The 16,948-nt window shown below is 33.7% G+C and overlaps 1 protein-coding gene across 7 annotated transcripts in view; it reads right to left on the bottom strand.

Moving 5' to 3' along the window:
- The window catches only part of LOC143042510 (CREB-binding protein-like), a 39,601-nt gene extending 22,857 nt beyond the window's left edge, over window positions 1-16,744 (bottom strand). For 2 of the 7 annotated variants that reach the window (XM_076214852.1, XM_076214857.1), the window contains exons 1-12: window positions 16,221-16,738; window positions 12,486-13,159; window positions 11,921-12,070; window positions 10,822-11,101; window positions 8,074-8,211; window positions 7,693-7,920; window positions 6,300-6,492; window positions 5,021-5,156; window positions 4,027-4,135; window positions 3,193-3,290; window positions 1,675-1,773; window positions 392-544 (exon numbers count right to left, since the gene is read on the bottom strand). In XM_076214852.1, the coding sequence (XP_076070967.1) occupies window positions 392-544; window positions 1,675-1,773; window positions 3,193-3,290; window positions 4,027-4,135; window positions 5,021-5,156; window positions 6,300-6,492; window positions 7,693-7,920; window positions 8,074-8,211; window positions 10,822-11,101; window positions 11,921-12,070; window positions 12,486-13,159; window positions 16,221-16,314 (2,352 nt within the window). In that variant the 5' untranslated portion in view covers window positions 16,315-16,738. Of the gene's footprint in view, window positions 1-391; window positions 545-1,674; window positions 1,774-3,192; window positions 3,291-4,026; window positions 4,136-5,020; window positions 5,157-6,299; window positions 6,493-7,692; window positions 7,921-8,073; window positions 8,212-10,821; window positions 11,102-11,920; window positions 12,071-12,485; window positions 13,160-16,220 lie in introns of all 7 variants that reach the window. The other 5 variants (XM_076214856.1, XM_076214859.1, XM_076214853.1 and 2 more) reach the window with 4 other exon arrangements.
- Between the last annotated feature and the right edge of the window lie 204 nt (window positions 16,745-16,948).

Raw genomic sequence — 16,948 nt, 5'->3', positions numbered from 1 at the left:
TCAAATTTATAACCAGTTTGTTGCTGATAAAGGCTCCTCCATGCTATCAGACATACTCTAAAAACTATTCCATTGAAAAATAGAAGAGATATTTGAATAACTGCCCTTATATGATAGCCAAGTCCAATAAACTATGAAAAAGGACCAACAAATTGGCAAAACAGAAAGATACATTTCTTCAATACTATTAAAATTAAAGAGATTTGTTTGAAAGGAAATTTGAGTAATTATACAAAGTGTTGAAATAACCACAGTTGGACAAAATATACCATAATGCATCCCCTACAGGCATATAAAATTAGTATGAATAGAGGAAAGTAATTTATGTCTAACCTGTACTACAAGGTCTACCTCATCATTGGCCTTTTTTTTTGATAGAAAATTGTCTTACCTGAGACGATGACAACTGTGATGATACTGATGTAGGGTTTTGTGACAAAAGTGGCTGTGGTGAGAACTGTGACAAAATACTGGATGCTGGAGCAGGACTTCTCTGTGTCAGCTGGCTAACTGATGCTGGAGATGGGGGAAGTTGTGGTCGTGGCTGAAAACAACAGAATATAAATACTTATTAAGAGCCAGCATTGGAATGTGGGCATGTTTGAGCCTGTAACATTAAGGCATATAATACAATATATTAACATGACCAGAATACAAAACCCTTAATCATCTCCATAAAACATAAAATCAATTACTTATTTAAAATATTAACAAGAGGTCCAAAGAAGTCTATCATTCATTTATCGTGAAAAGAACAATTCTTATATCAAAAGATCAATGTAAACATATTTTTTAATGTTTTTGTAAACTATCCCATGACACATTATTGATTAATTTTCCCTTTTTGTTACATGCAGAGGCTTTGTATAATGTTTTTAAGTGTTTTTCAAGATTTGTTATGAGGCTATTCCTGGAAAAAAATGTAAGAGAGAGGGCAGTTTGTTTCAACACCTGCCACCCAGACAATTCTAATTGAAAAAGTGTGAAAAATAGTTTTGATAATCATCATCCCTGTAGTTTTAATATGAAGTACCTTCTAAACCCCTCTACATTTTTTTGGGGGGGGGGACCTCAATTTTTGTGCAATATAAAATCTACTCAGGACAATATTCACCAATATTTATGCAAAGTGTTGAAATAACCACAGTTGGACAAAATATACCATAATGCATCCACTACAGGCATATAAAATTAGTATGAATAGAGGAGAGTAATTTATGTCTAACCTGTACTACAAGGTCTACCTCATCATTTGATCTTTTTTTTGATAGAAAATTGTCTTACCTGAGACGATGACAATTACCCTTATATTATCAGTTAAAAGGAAAAATGTACTTATATATTGTCCAGCAAATTTGTTAGCAAAGGTAATGATTTAGGAAGTCACAAGGGTTGCTTTAAGTTTTCACCTTGGTCAAATTTTGCCATGTTCTAAGGAAAATAGCATAATTTTGGAATGAAGAAGACAGACATCAAAATGATGATTTGTTTTCAAATTCTAGTAAGAATAAATCTTTATCCACTATCATATGATATTGGAATCCAGCTGCATTAGAAAAATTGGTATTGGAAGACCCTATCTTTGTTATTTTGTATTCCTAGTAGGTAAAAGATCTATGAAGAGTGATGTAACAAAACTGAGTGAAATAATTAAAATTGATGTAAAATTCATACTTGAGGAATAGGTTGTTGTGGTTGTGGAAATCTGTTTTTGATGTTATCAATCTGTTGAGCCTTAAGCAGCTGTTGCTGTTGATTTAAAGTTCCCAACTGCTGAAATATCAAGAAATTTTTTTAAATAACTTCAGGTCTCCTACATTGTGTTTTTGGATGGCGCTTTCAAATTTGTCTATTTTCACATCAACTATATTTGGAAGATATGGAGTATATTTTTCTCTGTGATGAAGATGAAGACTGTCTGTTTTTGTTGCGCATGTACTGCTTTTGTGTCATAAATGGATACTCCATATTCTTTATTCTTTTAATACAGGATAAATTCCTTTTGAAACTGAGGGTTAAGTGGTGAGATTTGAAAGAGGAGTACTCATTAGCTTGCGGCGCTACAATATTTGGTTTTTACTTTAGTACAAAGGGCCATATGTATCATATTTCTTTTTATTTTGTTTAATTTGTAACTAGGTATACAATAATGGCAACAGTACAAATTCATAGTTTGTCAATTTTATCAATTCTAGTTGCACTATCCTATAAGTCCTCTTGTCAGGAAAAACAATTAAATATCTGGCAATTTTTTTATATCAAAAAGGAAAAAGAAAGTTGTTAAAAATAATCAATTCAATTAAAAAAAATTATGCCTTATGCTGCGGTGGGACCATAAAAAAAAAAAAAAAAAAAGGTGCTCTGCAGGGCACAGCTTTATATGACCGTCGACCGCAGATGTAAAACCCTGAACAATTGGGGCAAGAAGTATGGACACAAAATTCAAGCTTGATACTGCTCTGAATTTAGATTGTGATTAAATTTTTGATATAATATGAGTTTCTGACACACAACAAATGTAAATATCTTACAAATCTATTGAGCAATATTGTGCAATAAAAGATTTCTTCTTCAAACTTTTCAAAAATTTGGAGTTTAAACTAAAGTTATAGTGCGAAAACCAATGACGGCGACGCCAACGTCATACTAATATATAACCGCAAATTATTTTTGCGGTCGTATAAAAAGTATACTTGTTTGGCTTCAATTCTTCCATATTCTTTCAAAAAAAATGTTCCCTCATTTCAAATTCTCGTAAATTCTGTAAATTTCCTCCGATTTTGACACGGTTTTTAACAAATGGAAGCGCCATGTTTACACTTTCATCCGGGTATTCTACAAACTAAGATGACTCATGTTTGCAATGTTTTGAGCGGGAAATATAAAAGAGGTATTCTGATCCATACACTTAAACATTTATTGTTTGAAAACTGCAAAGATTTTCATTTAAGGCCCCTAATTACTAAACTATTGGGACCATAACATCCAAAATCAATCTCAATCTTCCTTTAGTGGCATTGAACCTTCTGGTAAAAATTTATAGATTCATTCACTAAAACTAAATTTATTGTCTGGAAACTAAATGTGTCTTTGGACGACGCAGACGACATGATACCATTATACGACGCAAAAATTTTATTTCCGGTCATATAAAAAGTACATCAGGAAAATCCTCTTTAAATGCTATATTACCTGGGTTAGAGTATTTTGATCCAAACCTAAGGCTGCACGAGGAGCTCCAAAAGGCTGATTTTGTTGTGGTAAACCACCAGCATTTATCAAAGGTCCATCTATAAATAAAAAACAACAATTCATACAACCAACAGTAATAGAACATAACATCTGATAAATCAGTTACAGCAGATTGCATTGAGTGTGTAGGTACAGGTAGAATCCTTTGTTAGTTTGCTTGTTAGCTGAACCAAGAAGTCATCATTAGGTAAGGTATACTACCTCTCCTTTGAGAGTAGACTAGTCTGACACATAAACAATCTATCTTTCTGTAGGACTAGGCTACTTCAAAAAGAGGCTACTATACCTTACCTAATAATGACTTCATGGATCAGCTAGCAGGCAAGCTAAACAAATATATATTACCTTTAACTACACACTCAATGCAATCTGCTGCAAATTGTAAACAACTAAGTGTTTCACATAGCATACTGGCTGACAGTCACAGATTTGAAATAGCACATGTATATTATTTTTTAAATTTTAGAAGAATGGACTTTTTAATGTAAACAAATATTCTGTGAGTATTGCATTGCAATACATAGTCCCCTACCAGTTAAAAATTGATTGTATTGGAACAAAATTCGAAAATTTGATCTATAATTTGCCATGGTGTAAACTATATAACAAATATCAAGTCAATATCTTCAAGACTGACAAACAAAAGTGTTGAAAACTGAATATTTAATTATTTGCATTATATCTTATTATAACTGTCTGTTACCCACCCTTGTATAAAATATTTTCAAACAAAGAGGGAAAACAGACAAATTACAAAATATGACAGATACTAACTTGGACCAGGAGGTCTTGTAGGTGCAGTTTTCATTCTCTGTAATCTTTTCTCTTCAAGTTCCTTCTGAATTTTATAAATTTTTTCAGCCAACAGGTGGTAATACTCCTCCTGTAAATAAGAAATCACAACTTAATTTAAATCAATGTTTACAATAAAAGTTAACATCTCACCTGCATCATTATTGTTACTAGAAAATAATTAGCTGAAAGTTTGTCTGGAAATGGTCAAACTACACAAAAGGTTCACACGATCAACTGCCGTATCCAATATTCACAGTTGTTCTAACATTAAAAACATTTTGAAAATTAAGGCTCATAATTGTTTTTAACAAACTGGATCACTCATCTAGTATCTTTGGCTAAAGTTCATAATGTTACAAAGGTAATCTTCAGTTCTGGGGACCCTTTTTACTATCTATATGTATTATCAATTAATATCATATCGCATACTCCTGTTCTTTTATCTAACATGTCTAACAACTCCTTACCAAGTGGAATTTAATGCAGGGTTAATCAATAATCATCAAAAATGTTTTCAAGTTAAAATAATAAGCCAAAAAATATTATCCTGTATCCATAAAATTTGTTACAGCTCAAAAATATCCTGCATCTATCCAAAAAATTTATTTCTTCTTACACAACAAAATTTAGAACATGGATACTTTAAAATATCAAACTATTGACAAAGACATAAAACAAATCAATAATTAGGTAACCGATATCAAACATGCAAACCATGAAAGTTAAAAGAAACAATTTTATTGGTATGCGAGAATTTCAGACTTTATAGGAAACTTGAATTGGTTCAATACATTGTACACCTCTTGTACAATATGTTACATCATTCCGTAAGAGAGATGATCAGATATATATTGGGATGTTTTGCATTTAAGGAGGATTAATGACCAACAGAAGGACATTGTTTAGTACACCCTGCTTACAAATGAGAGTATAGCAATGTATTGTGATTACTTCATACTGTACTCCTACATACCCTACTGTTGGCAGTATCATACATGTCACCTTCGACTTTCCTGGCATATGCAACAAGATTGGTCATTCTTCTGTCCTTCAATGCGGCAGGATCTGGTGTTGGAAATATGGCTTGGACCCTGTCAAATGTTGATAATCTTTATGAAATAAACAGAAGCTTTGTTAGCACTTAGATCACCATATTTAAAGAAACCATTTAATTTTTGATAGAATTTTTTTAAATTATCCTCTCAAAAGAAAGATATTTGAAAAATTTTGTTACATAGAAATTTATCAGACATCAACCTTTTTTCTTTTATTTAATCCATAATTAACATCTCTTTGTTCAAAATATGACTCAATTAAGTGTTAAGATTATGGTGATCTTGAATGCAACTAACTAACTTCTTCTTAAGTATACTCATTTTTAAACAATATTAAGGCTATCCTATCTAAAAGTACCAGTAAAAGTCGTGCAATTTTGCACTGGGTGTTGGTATTATTTATCATTGTCAGACTTTATAAATTAAATGGAAAATGGAAATCAGGAATCAATCCGAATATGTCAAAGAGAGAACAACATTGAGAATCAAAAAGGGAATCCATCCAAACGTGTCAAAGAGACAACAACTTTTTTCGCGTATGTTTTCCAAGTGCAATAACCATAGATTTGCACATTCCTCCCTGGAACAAAAAAATGATTATTGTGCCCTATTATGATGCAATAAGGGTATGTAACAACAATGATGCACATTCACAAAATTCTTTCTTCTTTTTAAAGCATGATATGTTTAATAAGTGATAGATTATAACATGTCATTTTCCATATTGGAGTTACTTGATGATACAAGATGGATATTGAGAAGGACATGGTTATATTCTATAAGTACTGCTTATTTGCCATACCTTAGAATTCTCTGAATTAGATTTGTATTCCGTTCCCCCCCCCCCCTCTGGTTGGTGAATTTTCTTATGTCAGACCATTCTTTACCCTTATGATTTATACAGAATGTTTGACTGTGTTTAAAAAGTCCTAAAATCTTCATTATTCAAAGCAAATTTGAACTCCTGCACTTTACCAAAAAAAAAAAACACTGACAAGATCTACAAGACTGCACCTATTCATTTCAATTTGTCTCCCTTCTGATCTTCCTAGTATTTTTTATCGATTGTTGCCTGCTTAGCATTTAGGGATGTTAGTAAAAGTTGTTATTCTTTCACAAAGATTGTTCTAAGTAAAAAGTATTTTTGGGGAATATTTTTCTTCACTGTTCTTATATTAGGAGTTGCTGGTTACTTACAATTTGTGAACCAAATGATTTCTTAGGTCTTGAGTTACACTTTGGTGCCATTCCTTTGTTCCCCGTGCTGCCTGTGCCATATTTGGAGCAGGACTTGAACTTTCAATGCTTGCTAAATTTCCTAACGGATTGTTAGAACTTGATATGCTTGATAAACTGTTTGACTGGTTTCCTACAGCTATTGAGTTGAGTCCTAAAACAGTTGTACATAAATCAGTCATCAAATTTACAGCATTTCAGCATAATTGATACAACACTACTACTTTCAAATCCAATGAATAGAAAGTCAATGGAATCACAGAAGCAATTACTGTACATTTACACCATTTTCCCAAAGTTTACAGCATTTGTGAAATACAGCTCATCATAACTTGATTATTTCATTCCACATGAAGGGAAGTGAATACATTACATAAGGGGATAACTGTTAATGTGATTATAAACTTTCAATGGCCAATTGTTACCAGTTTGTTGTAAGTTAACATTAGAAAAGGCCAACAATCAAAATTCATTTGTTTGTTTGAGCTGACAGAATGGAAAAAGGCAGCATACACAATATTTATTTTGGGTCCTTAGTTGAGGAGTGTCTACATCCTATAAGAACTATTTAACCAAAATAAGTTCCCTAATTAGTTACAGCAAAATGCATTGAGTGTGTAGGTAAAGGTAATATCTTTGGCTAGCTTACTCGTTAGCCGAACTCAACTGTGAAGTCATTAAAAGATTAACTATACTAACCTCCTTTTGGAGTAGTCTAGTCCTACTGATATATAGATTGGTTATCTGTCTTGACTAGTTTACTCTTAAAGGAGGGTCATATACCTAACCTAATAATGACATCCGGATCAGCTAGTCAAAGATATTACCTTGACCCACACTCTCAATGCATTTTGCTGTACACAATTTTTTTATAGCATGTTACCATGGTTACTTTAATCATTTGTCTAAAAGATTAAGATTTGACATCAGCAGATAGCATGTAGGGAGTAAACAAAATTATACTAAGTTCTGTAAAGATTGCTTTCATTTCAAATCTTATATTTCTTTTTCTTAGTTAACATCAGACTGATTTATATTGTCTTGTTCTTATGAAGTGATGTGCTGAATGAATGTCATAGCATAAGGATTGGCATATAAAATATGTTCAATATAAAAAGTTACAATATTGAATAGGTACACAATGGTGAAATGAAGAGTTCAGTTGACTCAAACCTTGGATGAGCAGAATGGTTATGTCAGTTACATAAGACTTAAGTCTTCCAAGGTTCCACTGTACAATAAGGCAAACACTAAATATAACTGTTACATAAAGGTTAGCATATAAAATATTTAGGCATGTATTACAAACTGTTTAACTAAATCATACATTAAACTATAAATTGTCAAAATTTACCTGGTGAATGTGAACCAGCAGGCCTCATGTTAAGACTTTGTTGGCCTCCAGGTTGCTGACTTGGTGACCCAGTGTAAGGTAATCCAAGAGCAGCATATGCCCTCTGCATCTGAATGTCTGATACATTTGGAAGACTCTGTGTGGTGGTAACTGGTTGACTTGGGGAAGCAGCAACAGCAGCAGCAGCAGCAGTAGAACTTCCTTGTGGAGCTGTTAAAACACTACCCGCTACAACAAAAGGGAAAATTTAACGTGACTATTATCAAATGTTATCATTATTGTATTTCAGTCTTTTATATTTTGTTGACATAACTGACCAAAAAATAATAAGAGTGAACATGCGATCTTAGGTCTTGCCTAATAACAAAATTATATACTTACGGACATTTGAAGCCCCTGCTGCCCCACCTGGTCTTTTCTGGTCTGAGGCATTCTTCAGTGGAAGACAAACTGGACAATCACTCCTTGTACAGTTTTTCCAATGTGTAATTATCTGACGTGATGATGCACAGTGAGCAACTAAAAATATAAGATCATTTTTTAGTAAGCAGAAAAAAGAAAATCTTGAGATAATTCTCTAAAAAATTATTTATGAAAGTCAGACTTCAGGTTCACAAATATTGTGTCAATAACTCATAAGCCATGTCTTATAGTGTTTTAATGAAGGAAATTCCTTAGGACAGCCATAAAAATATTAATCTCTAATACAACAATGAAGTTCTACTGCATCATGTCTAACAGATTATACAGGTATTTTCTGAGTATTCCTAGAAAAGTGTGGGATTCTTACACCAAAATGATAAAATGATTATCTTCAATCTTAACTAGAGGCTCCAACATGCCTGTGTTGCTCACCTTGGTCTATGTGAATATTAAACAAAGGACACAGATGGATTCAAGACAAAATTGTGGTTTGGTGATGGTGATGTGTTTGTAGATCTTACTTTACTGAACATTCTTGCTGCTTACAATCATCTCTATCTATAATGAACTTGGCCCAGTAGTTACAGTGGAAAATCTTAGTAAAATTTTACAAATTTTGTGAAAATTGTTAAAAAAATGACTATATAAAGGGCAATTACTCCTTAGGGGGTCAATTGACCATTTTGGTCATGTTGACTTCTTTTCAGGTCTTACTTTGCTGTACATTATTGCTGTTTACAGTTTATCTCTATCTATAATAATATTCAAGATAATAACCAAAAACAGCAAAATGTCCTTAAAATTACCAATTCAGGGGCAGCAACCCAACAAAGGGTTGTCCAATTGATCTGTAAATTTGAGGGCAGATAGATCTTGACCTGATTAACAATTTTACACCTGTCAGATTTGCTCTAAATGCTTTGGTTTTTGAGTTATAACCCAAAAACTGCATTTTACCCCTAGGTTCTATTTTAGCCGTGGCGGCCATCTTGGTTGGAAGACCGAATCACCTGACACATTTTTTAAACAAGATACCCCAAAGATGCTTGTGGCCAAGTTTGAATTAATTTGGCCCAGTAGTTTCAGAGAAGAAGATTTTTGTAAAAGATTACTAAGATTTACGAAACATGGTTAAAATTGACTATAAAGGCCATGAACTCCTAAAGGGGTCAACTGACCATTTCGGTCATGTTGACTTAATTGTAAATCTTACTTTGCTGAACATTATTGCTGTTTACAGTTTATCTCTATCTATAATAATGTTCAAGATAATAACCAAAAACAGCAAAATTTCCTTAAAATTACCAATTCAGGGGCAGCAACCCAACAACAGGTTGTCCGATTCATCTGAAAATTTCAGGGCAGATAGATCTTGACCTAATAAACAATTTTACCCCATGTCAGATTTGCTCTTAATGCTTTGGTTTTTGAGTTATAAGCCAAAAACTGCATTTTACCCCTATGTTCTATTTTTAGACGTGGCAGCCATCTGGGCTCACGCTACCAGGCGACTTGGACGAAGAAGTCGCCTTCCCAACCGTCACTTCGCTTTCCCCGACCTCCAAAAGCGAAATCAAGTCGCCCTGTTCTTGACGATACTCGCTTTCAGTCGCTTTCGTCATCGGACATTTTCAATTTTTACCATCAACCTAAATTTCGGCGGCAAAATAAGTTTGTTACTTCATTTAAACGTGATAAAAGTTGCCTCCAGTAAATGTTTAATCCATTTATTGCATTAAAAACGTCATGTTCCTTTTCAAATAACTTGTCAAACATCGTTTATTTTTGTAAATTTTCTTGCATTCGTCCGCCATTGACCGATTTCTAAACTACGGATCTGTACCGGACCAGCTATGACCGAAATCCGTACTTTTACAATAATTACTACGGACGCACGGACGGAATAGCTGACAGAAGAATATTGATCCCAAAGGGAAAAATTACGCATTCCACACACATTAAGAGACTTTGGTTACATCTAATTGGTTGGTGTATATAATTCCCTATATTTTTTATGGATTGTTTCAAACTATTGATTAAAGTTGCTTAACTCTGAGACTATTATACTAATTTCAATACATTATGGCCCAGCTTAATAGCTTTTATATTTTTTTATGAGAAACACTGAATTTCATACACAAGATAATTTTTAATTAAATTGTAATAATGATATATTATAATTTCTTTACATTTTTTGAAATAATTTTTTTTTTTAGTGCTAGATATTTAGTTGGAATAAGTTTCTCACAAGAACCTTAGTAAAACTTAAACAACTTTTAATTTCAAATGTTACTTTAATTGTATTTTTTTTACTCAGATATGAATTGAACAATATAAAAAGAACATTATTTACATATGGCCCTTTATACTATTGTAAAATCCAAACATTGTAGCGCACCGCGCGAATGAGCACTTCTCTTTCAAATCTCACCACTTCTCCCTATCAGTTTCAAAAAGAGAAGTCACTTCTCCCTATAATTCTGAAGTAGTGTGAGCCCTGTGGTTAGTTGGCCGGGTCACCGGATACATTTTTTAAACTAGATACCCCAATGATGATTGTGGCTAAGTTTGGTTTAATTTGGCCCAGTAGTTTCAGAGGAGAAGATTTTTGTAAAAGTTAACGACGACGGACGACGGATGCAAAGTGATGGGAAAAGCTCACTTGGCCCTTTGGGCCAGGTGAGCTAAAAAGGTGAGATTACAAACCTTGGCATGATTTGCCAGCATTACAAGTTGTCATGTGATTAAGAACATTTTTCATGGTTTTACAATGTGGAAGTCCACATGTTTCTCCATTATTCTGTTGTCTTCGTTGGCACTTGTGAGCATGTAACAATAGCACTAATTGTTGCTGAATAAGTTTCCTCTTGTCTGGGTCTGCTGTAGGAGGCTGACGATCTCCACCAGTTGGTCCTGGTAATCCAGCATTTAAACCAGCACTTAATTGTCCACTAATTCCTCCAAGTGTAGCTTGTGGTGAATTTTGCTGAAATAAACAAAAAGTAAGAGTAAGAAATAGAACTGAATAACATAGTTTTTCCATCAAGACAACTCAAACCTTTCAAGCACTATAAAAATGAAAAAGTTTGGTTTGGGCCAACATTTGGCCCTGATTATTCAGATCAATGTTTTGGGTTAAGAAGTGTCTTGAGTTGATGAAAAGACATGTGAAAAGTTAATAAAACATTTTTTGCCAAAATTTTATTTCCAAGCATTGATTTTTACATCCCAAATAGGTCAAAATGGAGATTATTGTGACATTGGACACAATCATTCAGATATCAACCAAATCAAGACCTAGGAAACATGGATTTCGCTAACGTAATATTCAAGTCTGACATATGCAAAATGAGTTCTTTTTGTAACGTCATGAATAGAACACATAAATTTTCATCATAAAGAGTTTTTTCCAATCTAGTCATTACATTAGCTAGTTACCTTGTGATGGTGGTCAGTAAATCCTAATGTCAAATTGCAGCTAGAATTAGGAACCATTTTGGGGCCTTATCAAACCTACTCCTTTAGTAGACAAAAAGTACTGTTACTGGTAACATTGCACAGAAACAAACTTTTGAAACAGATAAAAATATGTAGTACATTTTACATTGAAATATTTGCAACTTGAGATCACCAAGAGTTTTGGCTGTGGTTAATGGGGAATCAAGTCTTGCATCCTCCTTTTCAAATCAAAATTTGTATATTGGTGTGTTTTCTTTTCTTTTGTATGGTATTCATTGATTAGTTATGTGGAACTTGTATCTCCTATACATGTCAGAGACCTTCATATGAAGATTGAACTACTCACTGAAACTAAGTTGTTGCCTGGCATAGGTGAATGTGTTGTCATGATCGATGCCATTGATGGACTACTGAAACTCCCAGTTGATGCTGGTTGTCCCATGTTCATTTTGTTCTGTGTAAAACCAAAAGGACTACTCCCAACAGGACCATTTTGCTAAAAATAAATGATTATGATTAGATTTTAGAATACATCTACATGTAATTTGCATAGGAATTTTTTATATAAATATAACTATATATGTACAAAATAAATTCTCAATATAAATAACTATTTGTGCTACAATAAACTTAAAATAACTTTCTTTTACATGTACCATAACATAGACAATACTTAAGTTCTATAAATATCTTTGTGTCAAGTACTGTCAACATACATTTGTAATAATTCCCCTAGGAACTATTATTCAGCTTTTTTTAGCTACCTCTGCCTTTACCATGCACCCAACACAATTTAAATCCTTTTGTCAATTCACAGTTCTACTCTCTGGGTTTGTCATATTTTCCCCCTGCCCTTTCCAGAGTCCTTTGGAGATCACTACAACTGTACATAAATAAATATCATCACTTACGTTCATAAGCTGTGACTGATTTGAAGCATTTGGCTGTAATCCAGGATGAACCATGTTCATACGAGCTTGCAAATTCGGGTTATTAATGTTATTCAACATCCCTGACTGTGGTAAATTGGTCAGTTGCTGGCCTATCCCTGTCCCACGTCCTTGACCACTTACTGCATACTGAGGCCCATTATGCATCATTGGGTTTCTCTGAGCCATGGAATAACCTGTCATGCCACTTGGTATAGAACTTGCGTGAGATCCCAGAGAACTCATGACATTATTGCTTGCCATTGTTCCCATACTATTGACTGTGTTGGTGTTTGACATCATGTAGCTAGCACTACTTGAAGCAAAGTTTAACTCACTGCCTGCTGATACAGCTTTACCCATCATACTATTGTGTGGAGGTGAAGACAAACTATTCGATAATGGGCTTCTGATACTATTAACCGGATTATTCATCACATTTGGACTTCTGCTTGGAACTGGACTTGACTGAGATGGATTATTCTGTAAAAGAGCTGAAAGCTGAACATGTTTGTTCTGTGACGAGTCCTGTTTACCAATGTGGTTCTGAGTATCATTGTCATTTCCACTGTTCTGATAGCTTTCACTAGGTCCCAAGAGTTCATCTGGGAGATCATTCACCATATCAAATAAGCTCTGACTATTGTAACTGAAATCTGAAAATAGTAAGAAAACAAACAAACATGAAACATAAATAAGGTCAATAGTATTGTATATATTGAACATTGTATACTGCTGTTCAATAGTCATAAATCGACAACACATGATCTACAAATCCCAAAGAAAAAATAAAAGAGGAGAGCGAAAAGGTAAGTAAAGATTTTTTATATATATATCTATCTATTCAATGCTAAAAAATTTAAGAGTGACACAAAAATACTTTATTTATATTCCAATGACATTTTTGACATGAAATGTCATGAATGAGCTTTGTCTGTTTAAGCATAATAATTTGAGTTTCTGGATTGGCTTATTCAACTCAATGCACAAGCCCATAAATCTGATTTCACTGGCAGCTTTTTTCATTCATATTATCAACATGAACCCGGGGGTCCCCTGACATGTTTGAGGCCCAATTGTGCAACAGTAGAAACACACTAAACTTAATGCAGGTTCAACACTGACTACTTCTAAATGCATTTCTTGATCCCTACCAAAGTTCTAAGTCAGTGACAGTGAGTGACTACTATAAAATTTTGACAGGCCTAACAGGTGCATATAATTTGAGATTTTCAGGCTGTAAGAATTTTACAGGTCTTAAGCTTTGGAATACTGTAAATATTCAAAGACTGCTGATAGATGCAACTAAAACATGACAACCTAATAGTAGGTAAAATTTGATTTGGTGATCCAACATCAATTTTTGTCAGTTTACAATGTTACCAAGGGTATAGTTGGCCGAGAGACCCGCGGTAGCTTGCCCGCGTCTAACAAGCGACTCCTGGATGACAATATACAAAACCCCACCACTCTTTAATAGACAGCATTCCGAAATAAATGGAACCAAATTAGAATTTCTGACATAAATGGAAATAAATCAAGGTTCTAGTACAGTATCTATTGTTTTGTTTCTAATGATGTGTGACCACTATCAATAAATCTGGCATCAAGGAAGCCATACAAAAACTTATCTCTTATGGCGAGGGAACATTTTTTTCTCATGAATATCTGTGATGTTCAATATTGGCAGAGAAAGCTGCATTACTATGAATACAGTACAATACAATTGACATCAAAGACAAGAGGTGATTTTACTGCAGACTTTGATGCTCAAATCTATGAGTTACACAAATGTATGTAGAAACGTATCAATTCAGCTTCCTGCTACATTATATTCAAGTTATAATGTGCAGTAGCAGCATCCTGTCGATTCTCAATCAACATCTAGAAAATAAAATGTCAGGGATCTCCATGGCCTGTTTAACAATGGCGCCCGCCATCATTCAAATGTCTTGCGCCATCGTCAAATGACTCGCGTCATCGTTAAATTGTCATTTCGTATATTACAATCAAATTGATACATCCGTGTTTCCGGTTTCTATTCAGACTCGAAAGATGCATGTTGCACAGCATCACTTTGCCAAATAAAGTCATTAACAACCTTTTCATTTGTCAACATTTGCTTTACAAATCTCTTTAACCTTTTACATAACCTGTACAAATTATTTTGTTGTTGCTGCAAATCAGCCATACCGGTAATGTGTTCTAAATTTGACAGTGTCCATGAAAAATAAGCTCCACATCATATGATTTTTAACCCCCATAACAATTACCAAAAATACAAGAAATCTACATGGGACCCTTCATGACAGCTTTTGGTCATTCTCAACTTAAGGGGGAACCATGAAGACTTGGCATTTGAATGGTTAAAAACGGCAATAAATGAAAATATTGATACTTCTAATTCTATAGTGAAAATTCAAATTAATATAATTTAAATAAGCAATGAATTAGCATGTTCACCATTCCTTTTATGGAGGGATAAAATACTTCCGATCGCGCTCTACTGTACAGCATAGACACGGTTTGTAATGGTGAAAGTTCCTCCATCGTTCATTTTTCATCCATGGAGATCCCTGAATGTGGAAAGGGAGCCGTTTGAAATACATGCATGATTTGTTCATAAATGACCAATTTAGAAATGGTTTTAAATTTAAACTGAAAGGATGCTGACTTCGGAAATCGAAATGTCAATAACAAATACATTAAGCTGAGAATGCACTTCAAAGCATCAGGGTTCTCACAAAGGATTTTTGGCCATGGCGAGTCAAGGGACTCATATTTTTTTACCATGGCGAGTCCAACAGTAAGAAGATGTTGCAATATAAAATATTATTCTATTCTCCATGACTTAATACAGTTATGTAGAGCAATGAAATGACTTTTTGATGATACTTTTGCTATTATTTGTTCAGTTCATATAAAATCTTTCAAGTCCAGGACCCATGGACTCACCTTAGCATGCATTTCATAAGGATAAAATACACCTTTATCGCTGTACCTGGTCGACCCGAAAAATCTGTCCTGCTTGAACTATTGACATCATACAACAATCACTTTTCCATTGTGGCTTCAGACATGTTGTATTATGACGTCAAAATGATGTCCAGTAATTGCGGACAACTAGCAATAAGGAGTATATAAATTGAATGTGCATCATTCCAATCGCATACACCTTCAATCTACTAATGTTATGTTCACCATTATATGGCAGCAAGAGTTGATTTATCAATCTGTGATTTAAGCTGATTTACCATGGGTTAGACTAACCACATAATTAATACATAAAAAAATCAAAATTTACCGGTTGCAGGCTATCAAGACATATAACAAACTCATTCATTAGAGTAATCAACATTCAAATTAATCTATTCATTCGCTTTTTGCAGAACAGAAGAGTTAAATGTACAAGGTTTGCCATTTCAAAACATATATCAACATCAGACTCAGAATTGTATGGACCCTTTTGTAAACATTTCTACTTTCACTTTAAAATTAACAAATATGTTTGTTTCTTTTCAATTGCTAATAACTGTCACTGTTTAAATAATCAAAGTCACTATATTTAACATTCCCTGACCTGAAACATAGCATAGCACAAGGTGCAATATTTCATTTCAGAAACACCATGTTAAATATTACTCTTTACATTAACCTTAGACCATTGCTAACCAATATTCAAAATAAAACAAACTTTCAAATCAAATGAACACATACTACCTCCATCTGAAGATGCGCTTAATGCTGTTTTCTGTCGCTTTGCTGCTGGTGGCCCATCGACATTTTCTAGGGAAGAGAACTGGTCGGCCATGATGGTAATTTGCTTGTTCAGTCTTTGGTCCTGGTGCAGACAACGCAAAAATATTCAAAATATGTTATGATCCACAATCCAATATGTGATAAAATGCAAATAAATTCAATTTATGTAATGCAAATGAAGCCATGATGTCTGAAGGGTCAATGTAAATCGTTTTACATCACAGAATTTACCAGTTTTCCATTTTGGTTTTTTCACAAAGCCGATATATTCCGGTGATTATCGCTTCACATATTTACAATCTAGAACAAACTGATAAATTCCAATAAAAATACTATTTTGAAGAAAATGATAATCCAATCATAGTTTCTACGATGAAAAATTGGTTCTCTATTACTAATAAAGAGTCCCAAAATTCGACGGAAAATTCTAATTTCACCAACTTAAGATGGCGGCTGTTGATGAAAAGTTTTACGCTTGTCACAGAGCACAACGAACATAACCGAAGTAGAATTTTCTTGACGAAAATAACCACGTGACACCATTTTAACACTCCTGATTGGACTACAATGACGCATCGGTGCAATAACGGGTCATTAACGGACTATACGGAAAAGAACGAACTTAAATTATGGGAAGGATAATAGTGCTCGAAATTATAAAAATTGAAATGAAATAATTTAATAGA

The sequence above is a fragment of the Mytilus galloprovincialis genome, chromosome 8 (assembly GCF_965363235.1).
Source record: "Mytilus galloprovincialis chromosome 8, xbMytGall1.hap1.1, whole genome shotgun sequence".
Taxonomy (NCBI): domain Eukaryota; kingdom Metazoa; phylum Mollusca; class Bivalvia; order Mytilida; family Mytilidae; genus Mytilus; species Mytilus galloprovincialis.
This window is presented reverse-complemented; position numbering and strand designations above follow the sequence as displayed.